At 51.9% G+C, this 14,618-nt stretch overlaps 1 protein-coding gene across 1 annotated transcript in view; it reads right to left on the bottom strand.

The window, feature by feature from the left end:
- Nucleotides 1-14,618, bottom strand: part of robo2 (roundabout, axon guidance receptor, homolog 2 (Drosophila)) — a 264,425-nt gene that overhangs the window by 48,505 nt on the left and 201,302 nt on the right. Inside the window, 5 exon segments of the mRNA XM_084674013.1 lie at nt 1,710-1,721; nt 3,156-3,292; nt 10,183-10,321; nt 10,450-10,570; nt 10,740-10,897. Coding sequence (XP_084530139.1) covers nt 1,710-1,721; nt 3,156-3,292; nt 10,183-10,321; nt 10,450-10,570; nt 10,740-10,897 — 567 coding nt within the window.

Genomic DNA, 14,618 nt, shown 5'->3' with positions numbered 1-14,618 from the left:
GTATAATCAAAAAGTAAATTCAACTTTTTTTATAATGATTTACAAACAGTATATATATATATTTTTTATATTGATTAATTATTCATATTTTAGCTTTCATTGGTTTGGCAACCCACCTGCATTACCCGCTGCCCACAGGTTGGGAGTTGCTGCATTATACAATACATTATTACACAATACTATGATATCATGTATTTGTACTATCAGATATTGAAATATACAATAATATGATTTAACTTAGTATCCTATACAATTCCTTCTCCTTTAGTCTCTCTCTCTGTCTCTCTCTTTGTATTTATCCTTCTCTCTCTCTCTCTCTCTCTCTCTCTCTCTCTCTCTCTCTCTCTGTCTGTCTCTCTCTCTCTCTGTCTCTCTCGTGGATCTATCCTACTCTCTCTCTCTCTCTCTCTCTCTCTCTCTCTATGTTTCTCTGTCTCTCTCTTTGTATTTATCCTTCTCTCTCTCTCTCTCTCTCTCTCTCTCTCTGTCTCTCTCTCTCTCTGTCTCTCTCGTGGATCTATCCTACTCTCTCTCTCTCTCTCTCTCTCTCTCTCTCTCTCTCTCTCTCTCTCTCTCTCTCTCTCTCTGTCTCTCTCTCTCTCTCACAAACACACACACACACACAAGGCCTGTAGGATCCTGGGACCCTAATGACTTGAGAGCCTTCTTCCTGCGCCGTCAAAGGGAAGCGCATGATCAAGCCTCCATATTTAATTCATGTCTAGATACATCCGCCATGGTCTGAGGGGGTCTCACTGAACAACACTGAGAACAATAAAGAAATGGACAGACAGAGACTGACAACACAACAACTACACATCCACACATATTCAAGAACACTATTGTTCCCCCTCAAATCCCACAATCTATCATATTTTATTCAGAGGTTAGAGCAATTACTGTCTTTTTTTCCTAGAGGCTGCATGTATAATTTCCTCCATCTCGCTGGATCTTGACAGTTCACGACAATCACAGGGCACCCACAGCTGCCTTGGTGGTGAAGGTTCTGCCACAGAGCGTGTGGCTGGACCAGTCAGACACGCCTGGACACCCCTGCTTCCCTTTCCTCTCTGTCTTCTCCACTCCTTCCCCCCCTCAGTATTTCAGTCTGGATTTACACTCTCCCACCCACAATGCATCCCTTCAGAAGCCCAAACCAGCCCAGCTCCTCCACTAACTCTTCTACTGACAACCACACCAACTCTGGGAACTTATTTTCCTCAGCTTGCTGTTTCCCAGATCCTGGAGTAAGGAACAGGCTAGCCACACGAACAAGTGGGTCACCGCTCTCCAGCTCCCAGCTCAGAGGAAACAAGCCAGGCCAAGACACACAGCGGCCTGAGCCAAGCGCCCCCCAGGTGGCTGCCTCCTGTCTATGTTAACCAGGCTCCGCCCCCGGGGGCCACCAGGAGGCGCACACTGGCTCGTCTACACCCAGACACACAGATGCACCAACTAATCCACTAGTTAACTACAGGGAATGGATCTATCAGTTAGGGAACTAGGGATCAGCATAGTCTCTGGTTAGTAGAGTAGGGGGACTAGACAAAGAAAGGAAATCAAACAGTCGGGGTTTAGGGGAAATACTGGTTGGTGGGGAGAGGTGGTGGACCTGTGTTAGTACAGGAGGTTAGAGGTTAGAGGGCCTGACTCAGGCAGAGGGTGAACACATGCAGGATGGAGCTCTGATCAGAAGGATGGGTACTCACCTACAGGGCGAGCTGGAAACACCACAATGGAGGAGTGGATAGACAATACCAAAAAAAGAAACACACAGATAAACGACGACAAAAAGACACAAATACACACACGCACGCACGCACAAAATCACAACGCATAAGACATAAGAAAACAGAAAATGCAGTCAGAATGAATGACATGTTGGGTTGGGGTACACACTTCCAGCATAGGCGACACAGGCAGAGAGGAGCCAACAGAAACTGCTTTCACCCTCATCCTGAAAAACGGTCTCTTTCACCAGTTAGCAGGGTCATCTTTTGCAATCAATGTCTAATCTGATCGCAGCGCCCCCTGGTGGTGGAGTGCTTGCAATTCTCTCAGATCAGTCGGGGTTTTTAGATCGATTGAAAATGATAGACCCATTAGGACTCATTGATCAATAGGATTCGTGGGTGGCAGCCTTCATACAGGCTGCCAGGGACTAGTTAGGAGCTCACAGCTGAGCGTGCTCATGCATCCTCTCTGTCTGCTGGAGTGAAGTCTACTCTAAGGGTGGTGTGTGGTCGGAGTACCAAGGTAAGACTGTGCTCATCATAGTCACTGATGGAGAGAGGAGGAATGAGAGAGAGAGAGAGAGAGAGAGAGAGAGAGAGAGAGAGAGAGAGAGAGAGGAGATACACACTTCATATTTAATTCAAAGTTACAGCTGCTGAAGCCCAGCACCATATTGACATTAACAATAGAAGACCTAGTGTAGTTCATCACTGACTCTGTTTCGGTGTGTGTGTGTGTGTGTGTGAATGTGTGTGTGAGTGTGTGTGAATGTGTGTGTGTGTGCACGTGTATGTGTGTATACCTGGGTGGTTGTGTGTGAGCGAGGGAGTGACTCAGTCTGCTAAGGTCTCTCAGAGATCACGCTTCACCACAAGTACAATATTCAAAATGGCTGACAACTGTAGTAGACCCCACAGGTTGTTGTACCCCCCGAACACACACCCCCTGCAGAGGTGTCAAAGCGCTCCACAGAGGCCTTGAACAGGTTGATTTAATGGGGACGAGTGAGAGAGAGAGAGAGAGAGAGAGGGGGAGATTATGGTTAGAATGTTTTTATTAACCTTGCCCACCTCCAGTGAACGGTCCACCGTGTGCACCAGTAAACTGTGAAATGGCTTCTGTGACTGGAAGGAGTGCGTGGCCCCCCTGGGGGGTTGGAGTGAAGGTGTATGTGTGTGTGTGTGTGTAATGTGGTGTGTAAATAATTAAATGGATTCACAGACCACCTCTCTCAAGTTGGGAGACTCAACACTATCTGGTCCATTTGTGGAGCCAGTCCACTGGAGCGGTCACACAGCCAATCAAAACCCCGAGCCGCAGAGATGTTCAGAAGGCCTAGACTGAGGCTCCTCTGTGACGGTGAGCCTGGTGGAAGTGTGGCGGGGGGGGGGGGGGGGGGGGGCAGCGGGGGGGTCACGTACCTCGGACGATGAGGCTGGCCGACGCCTCTCCCTTGCCCACGCGGTTCTCCGCCACGCATGTGAAGGTGCCCTCGTCGCCGGCCGACGCCTTCTTCACTCTCAGCACGTAGTCGTCTTTGTCGTATTTGATCTCATACCTGTAGACACACACACACACACACACACAAGTCCTCCAGGTGAGTCATTTATACGACCCTGTTTTAAAATCAGAAAGCAGGAGAAACTTCAGAGGCTGGGATTGGCGGAGCGGATTGGCGATGGGTGTTATTCGTGTGGTTGCCACGCTGCTACAAGGTCTTATGGTAAAATAATGATCATCACTGCTCACCCTGGCAATGCTCCTTCTCTAAGACATGATGCTGATTTTCACTGCCTCGCTACTGGAACAACAACACCCAGTTAATATGGCCCAAAGGCTACAGGGATGGCAGACTAACTCTTATTTTCTCACTGTAAAGTCAATACATCTTTCCAATTATTTGCGAAGAATCTAGACAATGTCGACCCTGCTACAGTACATCTAGACAAAGACAACGAGCAGTTTGTTCATCGTTCCTCCTGCAGGAAACAGCAGACCTTCTGACAAAGGCAGATAGGAAGGAGAAAGATCAATTATTCAGCAATGACACAGAGCACAGAGGCAGACGAAGAGGTGGGCTTTCAACTGGAACTGCCAGACTATTTTAATATTAATGATCTCAGTGAGTGTGTTTGCGTGTGTTTGCGTTTGTATGTTTGTGTGTGTGTGTTGGCAATAACATAAATGCAATGACTATGGTACAGTAAAGCACTTTAGGCTTTCCTAAAAAGCAAGCCAGACTATTGGAGGACAAAAAGATTTGGCTGTTTTCAAACCTTGCTTCACTGCCTCTGAGGATTCGGAGGTGGTGTGTGTAGTTGTGGGTCTGTGTGTGTATGTGTGTGTGTGTGGGGGGGGGGGACAACGACGCTGACAGGAGATGGATGCTGCCGGTTTGGTTTGTTGCCCTGCTCTGTAATTGGAGTGTTTGGCACAGCAGAGTGAGTGGTGTTTTGGCAGTGGGGGGGGGGGGGTTCTGGATGGCAGTCTGACAGCCAGACAACGGTCTGCTACCAGCAGTCTGTCACTCACACACTGATGGTGGGGTTGGGAGTGGGGCGGAGTGGGGTAGAACAGTCAGACAGAGCTGGGCAGGCACGAAGGCTTGCCGGGGGGACACCATGGAAACGATCTGATCAAAAAAGCACAGCCTTCCTTCCTTCATCTCAGGGCAAACCACGTCAAGAGATCCTGTGATGTCAGCGATCAGGAAATGGCATGACTTGCAATGTTTTGCATTTTTCTTGTGCTCCGAACAACAGTTTCTACATAGCGGGTCGAACCGGCTCGCCAGGCTCCAGAGAGCCCTGTGTGTTGGGGTGTTGGGGTCTCCTCCTCCTGCAGACGGCAGAGCGGGGACCCTACAGGCTCCAGGTGTACGGATGGCTGCCTGCCATCTCCAGCTGCACTTCTCATCTCCCTTCATGTCTGGCTGCTTCTCTGCTGTTATGACATTTCCTGAACTAATGTTTCTGAGGCAGCTTTATTGAAGTGCATTCCGCAGCTCTCCCTGGCTCAGCCTATCCACACAGGTCTTTCTGCAGCACTAATGGTTATTTAACTGAGCCAGGAGTGGTGACTGTGTCCTTTGTTCAGCAGACAGGGGTATTTTCAGTGCAGCACAGGTAGGGGCCTGAGAGGAGGAGGAATAAAGCTCTTTCTGTTTGAGGTAGGAGACCCACGTCCGCAGGACTGACAAGACGCCGTCCTCAGACGAGTGTGTGTCGTGGGGGACACAGACAGGCAAACAGAGGGGGCTCAACTCTGCCCTCAAGGAACAGGCGGGGGGGGGGGGGGGGAAACATGGACTCCCGGAAGCAAAGAGTTTGGAGATTCTCTTACATGGTTCCAGTCGTGGACGACACAAATGCTGTACACATGACAAGACAGCACATTCATTGTTCTCGCCCCCTGACTCCATCAATCACTCAGAACAGCACCTCAGGCTGCTGTGTAGCTTATTAAAGGAAAACTGAGCTCAATCTATCTGTAATCAACTGCCTATTACAACACAGCTTAGATAACATGAGAACTGGAAACACTGGTGGACAAAAGGAGGTTGAGATACACACACACACACACACAATCATTTATAAATACACAGAGGGAGATAAAAGATGGTTGTGGCAGCACATGCAAACACACACACACACACACACACTCCCACACACATACGGGGGAACAGTAGGTCTTTCTTTAGCTCTGGGAAGGTTTCTGTTCTCCATTAAAGTGGCAGTGTAATTACACATGTCATACAGAGGAGCTGTGGAGAGAAGCACTGAGCCAAGGTGCCCCTACCCCCCCACACCCTCCACACACACACACACACACACACAAACACACGCGCACACACACACACATGGAGAGAGACACACACACAGATACACACACTCAGTACAGTCTTGCAGTACGGGCACACACACACAGACAGTTGTAGCTTTCATATGCAGCAGAATGTGGACTAATGAGAATGTAAACACTTATCAAAGCCAGGAAGTATTTGTCAGGCTAGTTAACTTCATGTGTGCGATGTACAGGGCATATTGAGTTGAAACTACAACACTGAGCACACTTTAAGGAAACCTTTCATGCTGTCCAAGATGGAACAGCTCTGACATCATAAAACAGCTGTTTTACAGCTGACATCCAGTTCAACTCTTCATCTCTGCAGAGACTGAGCATTGACACTGGGCCATGACCTAAAATACAATACCTGGAGACTGGCCTGTTTGGCACTGTAACTTGTCTTTTATCACTCAGTTATGCTGGAGGGAGAACAAGGTGGCATCGGACCAAATGACTCAGTCTGAACAGATCTTATCTGGCCGTGTATGTGTGTGTCTGTGTGTGTCTGTGTGTGTCTGTGTGTGAGTGTGTGTGTGTGACCAAGGCTCCGGGTGTGGGACAGAGGCCAGCCACTAGCTGCAGAGAAACCCAGCCTCCCCTCTCAGCCTGATCAAAGCCGTCAGCTAGCCTACCTGTCCACTACTTGTCAACCATGGGAGAGATTCAATTAGGCGAGCGCTATCGCCTCTCATCTTCCTCGGTTGGCCCAGGGCCAAAAGCTCCCTCCCTCACTTCCTAAATTCCTCATTTCCTCACTCCCTGGATGCCTCCCTTTTTCCATCTCCATCACTTTCCATCTAGGCATCTAGGGGAGTCCCTCCCTCCCTCCCTCCCTCCCTCCCTCCCTCCCTCCCTCCCTCCCTCCCTCCCTCCCTCCCTCCCTCCCTCCCTCCCTCCCTGTCTCCCTCCCTGTCTCCCTCCCTGTCTCCCTCCCTGTCTCCCTCCCTCCCTGTCTCCCTCCCTCCCTGTCTCCCTCCCTCCCTGTCTCCCTCCCTCCCTGTCTCCCTCCCTCCCTGTCTCCCTGTCTCCCTCCCTCCCTGTCTCCCTCCCTCCCTGTCTCCCTCCCTCCCTGTCTCCCTCCCTCCCTGTCTCCCTCCCTCCCTGTCTCCCTCCCTCCCTCCCTCCCTCCCTCCCTCCCTCCCTCCCTCCCTCCCTCCCTCCCTCCCTCCCTCCCTCCCTGTCTCCCTCCCTCCCTGTCTCCCTCCCTGTCTCCCTCCCTGTCTCCCTCCCTCCCTGTCTCCCTCCCTCCCTGTCTCCCTCCCTGTCTCCCTCCCTGTCTCCCTCCCTGTCTCCCTCCCTCCCTGTCTCCCTCCCTCCCTGTTTCCCTCCCTCCCTGTCTCCCTGTCTCCCTCCCTCCCTGTCTCCCTCCCTCCCTGTCTCCCTCCCTCCCTGTCTCCCTCCCTCCCTGTCTCCCTCCCTGTCTCCCTCCATCCCTCTCTTTCTGTTCACCATATATGTTCTCTAATTAACGCAACACCATACTGTATGTTCTCTGATCAATAAGAAATGATCTGTTGTGATAGGGTTCAGAGCTGTATATGTTACTGCAGATGAGTCTGAATGAACATCGGGCACACACGCACACCCTCTCTCACACATGGATACCAGATGTATCTATTAATATATCAGTGGCAGAAATGGAGACAGGAACCACAACAGTAATCTTTTTTTTTTTTTGCTGAATTGCAGAGGTGAGAAATGAGTGAAAGTGAAGGGTCAGCAGAACTGCAGCTCCTGTCACGCTGGCTTTAACAGCTCTCTCAGAGCGAAGGACACATACAAGCACTCCACACACACACACACACACACACACAAAGGGCCTTGGCTCATGGGGTCAGGGGAGACTGAAGGTCTGCATATGGACGTCTCTCCAGAGCAGGAGGCTCAGATAAGATAGGAGCGAGGCCACAGGGCAGGAGGGCAGGGATGGAGGGATGAATGGAGAGGGGGGGGGGGGGGCAGCAGGGATTTGGGCCACACACACAGTGGTTCGGCACAGGGAGATAACACACACAGGGCCAATCTTTTCTTTGGGATTTGCAGGCTTTCTAGTTGAACTTCATGGATGAATATCTCCCTCCTGGAGATGTGAGAGCCGCCGCCCTGCTCTCTGTAACCCTGTCCCCCTCACCCCCCCCCCCCCCACACCCTGCTCTCTGTAACCCTGTCCCCCCCGCCCCGCTGTGGGCCTGACAGATGCTGCACACACGGAGGCCGAGGGACTCAGGAACAGCCGGGGAACAGCCTTTTCTCAACCCCCGACCAATCACCTTCCGTCTCCCTCTTTGCAACAGCCAGCACTATTTACTGTGTCCTTGTAAAGGCAGTAACTCACTGTGCACGCCGCTGTCCCGCTGCGAGGACACAAGAACTGTATCGCCGGCTTTCCCCACCAGAGATGCCAGCCCTGCCACCCTGCGCCCTCTGTGCCTGAGTGTGTTTGCATGGGAGGCTGAGAGACACTGAGCACATTAAAGTCCTGTTTACTCAGCTGTGGCACTGGCTCCACCCACAAGCACACACACACACACACACGGTGCACACTCTGCAGCAAGACTTAGGGAAGGAGACGAGTGATGGGGGCTAATTCTCTCTGTGTGCAGCTTATCATATTAATAAGGACAGTGTAACCTTTTCAGATGGTTCATAAACAGCCCCACCCCCTCCCCCCAAACTTCCAAGTGGTTTCTCCCAGGGGTTCTTTCATATGCCCCCACCACCCATGCAGAGGGGACCACCGAAGACACACAGGCGCCATGTACCCCCTCCACACACGCACACACACACTCCCCAGGCTAGACGGTGCTAGATGGAGTTCTGTGTACCAGTGCTGTAAGCTCCACCACACCGCCGATGCGTGGTGGCTTCGTTTGAATCGAAACGGTTTTGAAGCAGCGTTTGGGAAAGTGCGTCTCCGTTTTGATGTTGCGACTGCAGATAAGCCGCAGTGTCGAGCGCGATACCGACGGAACAATACGCAGCGCTCGCTCCACCACACAACCCAGGGAGAGGAGAATGTCACCATTAGAATAACACAGACTCCTTGTATTCCATCTGCTTCACAGTTAGGAGGAACGGAGATAACAACTGAAAACCAGAATATCTCCGCAGTGTAATTATAAACGGTGGAAGATCAGTCATTTTAATAATTTGTGCCTTCCTTTGTTTTCGCTTGCTTGTTACTTGCGCTTTCAAATTAGACCGTACATCGCACAGTGTGCATGTGGACAATGTAGTCCTATATTGTCCTGCGTTAATTAGTGTATTTAAATGAGCAGCGCATGTGGTGCTCTGAGAAGGACTACATCAAAGAGGGGGGTGGGGGTGGGGGGGTGGGGGCTTCTCAGTTTGTTTTGGCAGAGGAGTGACCTGAGGCCCGATGAACCCAGTCCTTATCAGACACAAACACGGTCCAGGGCCGGGAGCTTGGGACCTGCCAGCTCCTCTGTGTGTGTGTGTGTGGGTGTGTTCACTACCGGACGGGTCTGTTTGATGTCCAGTACAGAGGCGATGCTGTTGACTCTGTGAGTCCCAGCCTCCACCAGACCAGTGAGACCAGGACTAACAGGATCATTGTCAGTCAGGCCACCAGGATCTCAGACATCCAGGTCCATGTGGGCAAGGCTCTGTCTAACTACAGATGATCTCTCTCTTGTTATGGCTTCATTTTCTCGGTTCCTGTCTATTTCTCTCTGTTTCTCTGTGTTTTTCTCGCTGTTTTTCTCTGTTTCTCTCTGTTTTTTCTCTCTGTTTTTTCTCTCTGTTTTTTTTCTCTCTCTCTCTCTCTCTCTCTCTCTCTCTCTCTCTCTCTCTCTCTCTCTCTCTGTCTCTCTCTCTTTCTCTCTCTCTCTCTCTCTCTCTCTCTCTCTCTCTCTCTCTCTCTCCTACGCGCTGTGTTAGCGAGAGAGCTGGGTATACAGAGTGCTCTCCGAGCTTAGAGGAGAGGGTAATTTCTGCAGCGAACAACCTAATAAGGCTGTTTACTGCCTCCTGGCAGGCAGGACTGTGAGGCTGGCACCTGGCAGGTGAGAACTGGCACAGGGACCATCCTTCTGAGTTATCATCGCAGAGACGAGACAGCAGCCTGACAGTGATCGCCCCTCTGCTCCACGACGCAAAGCAGCCTGTACATAAAACCAGCCTGGCAACCAGCCTGGGCTCAACACCTGCTGGCCCAAAGGAGGAGAGGAGTGTCGAGGAGAGAGAGGTGATGAGGAGAGGAGACGAGTGGAGAGAGGAGAGGTGGAGAGAGGAGTGTCGAGGGGAGAGAGGAGACAAGGGGAGAGAGGAGAGGTGGAGGGAGGAGAGGAGTGTCGAGGGGAGAGAGGTGATGAGGAGAGGAGACGAGTGGAGAGAGGAGAGGTGGAGAGAGGAGTGTCGAGGGGAGAGAAGAGACAAGGGGAGAGAGGAGAGGTGGACAGAGGAGAGGAGTGTCAAGAAGAGAGAGGTGAGGAGGAGAGAGAGGAGAGGAGGAAGGAGGAGAGGAGGAGAGGGGAGAGAGGAGAGGTGGAAAGAGGAGAGGAGTGTCGAGGGGAGAGAGGAGACGAAGGGAGAGAGGAGAAGTCCCCGGCTTGATACACGTCGGCTTAAGGAGGGTCTTACCTCCCGCGGGGGACATCGATGTCATCCTTCCTCCATCGGACGTTGGGCTGGGGGTCTCCCTGCACCTGGCACCTGAACTCCACTGTCTCCTCCTCCAGGACCACCTGGTTGATGGGCCGCCGCAGGAAGGTGGGCCGCTCTGGAGGAGCGAGAGGGAGGGAGGGCAGAGAAGGGACAGAAGGAGAGGGCGTGAGAGTCAGGGCAAGACAGCACCATAGGCACTGTGGTGACAGGGGTCTTTGTGTGTTCAAGATTGCTGGGGCTTACCGAACACGGTGACCTGGGCCGTCTCACTGTCTCTCTCCCCCACCATGTTGGTGCCCACGCAGATGTACATCCCCGCGTCGCTCTTCCTGGTGTTGGAGATCATCAGCTTCCCTCCTCGAATCTAATTGGCCCAAAAACAGGAAGCACTGCCGTCAGACTCTATAAGCAGCAAGGCGCTAGCGGATGGCATCCGTCCTAGACAGTCTCGTGCTAGCGTGGCTAGCATAGCAGCTAGCGTGGCTGGCAGAGCAGCTAGCGTGGCTAACAGGGCAGCTAGTGTGGCCACTCACCGTGATCCTGTCCTCCTTGTCGTCGATGCGCACTTTGTCTTTCTTCCAGAAGATGGTGGGCTCTGGGTGTCCCCTGGGAGGGACACACTCCAAGATGGCCGGCTCTCCCGCTGCCACCACCACGTCTGTGGGGTTCTGTCTGAAGTCATCACGCAGCACTGAGGGAGGGGGGAGGGGGGAGGGGGGAGGGGGGAGGGGGGAGGGGGGAGGAAAAGACAAAACCATCATAAATAATTTGTGTGAACACAGTAGCGTTTGATGGTGGAACCCTGCCCTTATTGTGTTTATCTAAAACCAGTATGAATTGGCAGATGCATCGTAGTTGTACCTGGCAGGATTTCCAGGGTTAAGGTGTTATGTGATTGGCCCAGCACCAGTAAGGTGTGATGTGATTGGCCCAGCACCACTGGGGGCTAATTGGTATGAATGGAAATCTCTAGAGTCAGCAGAGCTAAGCCAGACTGCATGGCCTGAAGCATGCTGTCACTCACATATGAGAGCTCTCAAGGGTGGCACACACACACCCACACAATAATACACACACACACACACTAAAAAACACACAGAAAGAGAGAGAGCCAGTGGGTGGTCTGGCAAATAAACCGTCTGGTATCTAATCAGCCTCAGGTTGTGCTTTCATCACACAGATAACCTTTCACCTTGACAGAAGTTCAATCACACACGCACAGGTATACAACATTTATTTCTGAATGGGTCGTTTTGAGTTTGTTGTGCCCGTCTAAATTACCGATGAACAGGCAAGAAAGACTGCGTGAAATCTGAGCTGGTGGAGTCAGGCTGCTCCTCAGACGCCTGCTTCAGGGAAGAGCCTCAGACACGCGCTGTGCCTGCACAATCGGACACCTTCCTGTTGGTCCTAAACCCACCCAATCCCAGAGTGCTGGAAGCCCAAGCCGGCAGTGTCTGGTGGAGCATCAGGGGAGGACAGAGAACAGAGAGGGACGGCCCGGTCTGAGGAGGAAGGCCCGGTCTGAGGAGGAAGGCCCTGTCTGAGGCGGACGGCCCTGTCTGAGGAGGACGGCCCTGTCTGAGGAGGACGGCCCGGTCTGAAGAGGACGTCTGTGGAGAGCCACCTGAAGGACAACATCACGTGTTCCCCATGTATCCTGTGTGGTGCCGTGAGACAGCAAGCGTCTACAGCAGGGAGGGCTGGTTACCAGAGCGCTGCTCGCGCCTTTGACTCTCATCAGGTTATTTCTTTATTTAGACGAAGGGATGATGAGGGGAAGGGAGAGAGGGAGGGGGAGAGAGCGGGAGAGAGGGAGGGGGAGAGAGGGGGCAGGAAGAGAGAAAGCTTTCAGCCCAATTATCCAGGGGCTGGAGCTAGGTGCACAGTGGGACTTTTGTGTGACACAAATTCAAATGCAGCCCCTCGCAAAGGAGAGAGGGAGAGGGGAGGAGAGAGAGACAGAGAGCTAGAGAGAGGAGAGCGAACGAGGAGAAATGGAGCACACAAAGGAAAGACTCTGGATGAGGAGAGGGATGAATAGAGAAAGGGAGAGCTAGCGATGAGGGGAGAGAGCAGGAGAGAGAGAGTGGTGCCTGGGGAAGCTTTCTGCCATTGTTTGATGTGCTCTAAACGGGGGTGGGGGGGCAGGGAGGGAGGGGCGTTGTTAGTACCCCCCCCCCCCCCCTCCCCACAGAGAGAGCTGCTCCCCAGCCTGCCTGGCCACTGAGGGCACCATCAGTGGCTCCTGTGTTTACATGACAAACGGGAGTCCTGCTGGCTCCTGTCTCTTCCCACTATGAACCCAGCTACCCCCTGCTGCTCGCATGGGCCTGTTTGGTGTGACTCCATTCAGAGGTAGTGTCCATGGGCTTTGATTTAGGACCAATTAACTTTGGAAAAAGGAACACAAATGGTGTGAGTGCGTGCGCGAGTTGTCAGTGTGTATGATGCAGTGTTCCACACTGCCTAAGTGTTTATTGTAATAGAACAGCCCTTCCCGCTAAAGCCTAATGAATCCGTATCACGTAGACACACACACACTTGTTGGTGTGGCTCCAAACTCAAACAAACAGATTATGTGTGGGGTGAAAGGATTAGTATTTCTCTGTTTGTTCTGCTGTGTGGTACAACAACACACTGAGCAGATGTGTACATTTACTAAACAGATGAATGGGGAGGGACACACAGACACGATCTGTTCAAATCCACCGGCTACAATTTATATAAATAGTCTATCTTTCTAGGATGTATGTTTACATGATGATTAAAACTGACCATCTGCTTGTTCCCTCTTTACAGTTTGAGCATGTAACTTTTTCTAGTGCGTGTCTGTGTGTGTGTGTGTGTGTGTGTGTGTGTGTGTGTGTCTGTGTGTGTGTGTCTGTGTGTATGCGGGGGGAGGGGGGGGGTTAGGATTGGAGGCTGTATCCAAACATTTCTCATCTCTCTGTGGAGGTGTATGTGTCTGTGTGTCTGTGTGTGTGTGGATATGCATGAGTGAGCAGTGCATCTGGTCCATGGATGCAAATGAGCGTCAGCAGGAAGAGCAAAGTGCTGAACTCAGCTCCATCCTAGCCTGGAGCCTCCAGCCTCTGGAGACCCACTGCTGGACCTGCAGCAGGTACTGTCCTCCCAACCCTCCAGCTCTTCCTCCTCCAGGATCACCTGCCTCCTCGTGGAGGTGTCTGGGCTCCAAGCACTGCCTGGGCCCTCACTGCTTAGTATGGATGTATTCATACATTTACACCGCTATGCCTGCAGTCGCTACATCTGTCAGTCAGGCTGCAGGCTGAACAAGACCTTTCTCTGAAACAATGACTGACTCCTCCCAAGCTTCCACGGTTATCTACTCAGCCAGCGATCTGAGGGCGATCAGGGAGGGAGAGAGGTGGGAGGGAGGTTGGCGAGGGGCAGAGGGGGCCAGCGTGCAGACGCTACGGCCCACTGGTTGGGCAAAAGTACAGCTGGCTCGGTATCAAATCCTGAAGTTAAAGAGAGAAGAGTCGGGTTGCACCAGCTCTCTGAAACAGCAGAGGAGCTGACATGGAGAGGTCGGCCAATAAGGAAAACACAGAGGATACACACTCTCTCTCTCACACACTCTCTTACACGCACACACACACACACACATACACTACTTTGTATCGCTGAGAGTCTTACACTGGCAGTAGAACTCAGAGCCAGTAATCATTAGAAGTGAGTGTGTTCTGTTGCCACACATGCACACACACAGCTGCAGTACATGGCAGCAATACCTCATATGTTACCATGCTGCAGCAACAAAGCAGAGACGCACACAGTAAGCACTCTCCCCCTTGTACGTACACACACACACACACACACACATACAGACAGGGAGAGCAGGAGGGAGAGAAATGTGCAACATTCTTAAAGGCCGGAGGGTATATTTCTGAATTACTGAAAATGTGCGAGGTTGTAGATATTTATTTGTTTGTTATTACATTTTCCCCATTAACTACCGTGAAAAGACAACCCCCTGACTGCATATATTTTGCAAGAGGTCAAGGCCGAGCAACACAGAGGATTACAGAGCTGTCAGCCCCGAGCCATTCCACAGCGCCCAGCTTCTCTGCTCCTCATCCCCTGCTCCTCCTCCCCGCTCCGACAGGAAACACAACCAGGACCCCTCACTGTACACCGAGTGTATTTTAAACGCTAGCTCGCAGCTATGATATCAATGTATTCAAGTGTTTGGAAGAAGTGCCTTATCCAGCAGAGAGCTGTTACTGCCATCACGTCCCCCCCCTTCCCCCACCCCCCCCCCCGTCTGAGAAAGGAAACGGATAAACCTAAGCTACAGTCACTTATCTGAATTTATGAGGCTAGCTGAGAATCTATTGGATATTCGGCAGAAGTGTAGACGCAGAGGGCAGAGGTATAATGCGGTG

The sequence above is a fragment of the Hypomesus nipponensis genome, chromosome 15, assembly GCF_054491055.1.
Source record: "Hypomesus nipponensis isolate SF chromosome 15, ASM5449105v1, whole genome shotgun sequence".
In the NCBI taxonomy this organism is placed as follows: Eukaryota; Metazoa; Chordata; class Actinopteri; order Osmeriformes; family Osmeridae; genus Hypomesus; species Hypomesus nipponensis.
This window is presented reverse-complemented; position numbering and strand designations above follow the sequence as displayed.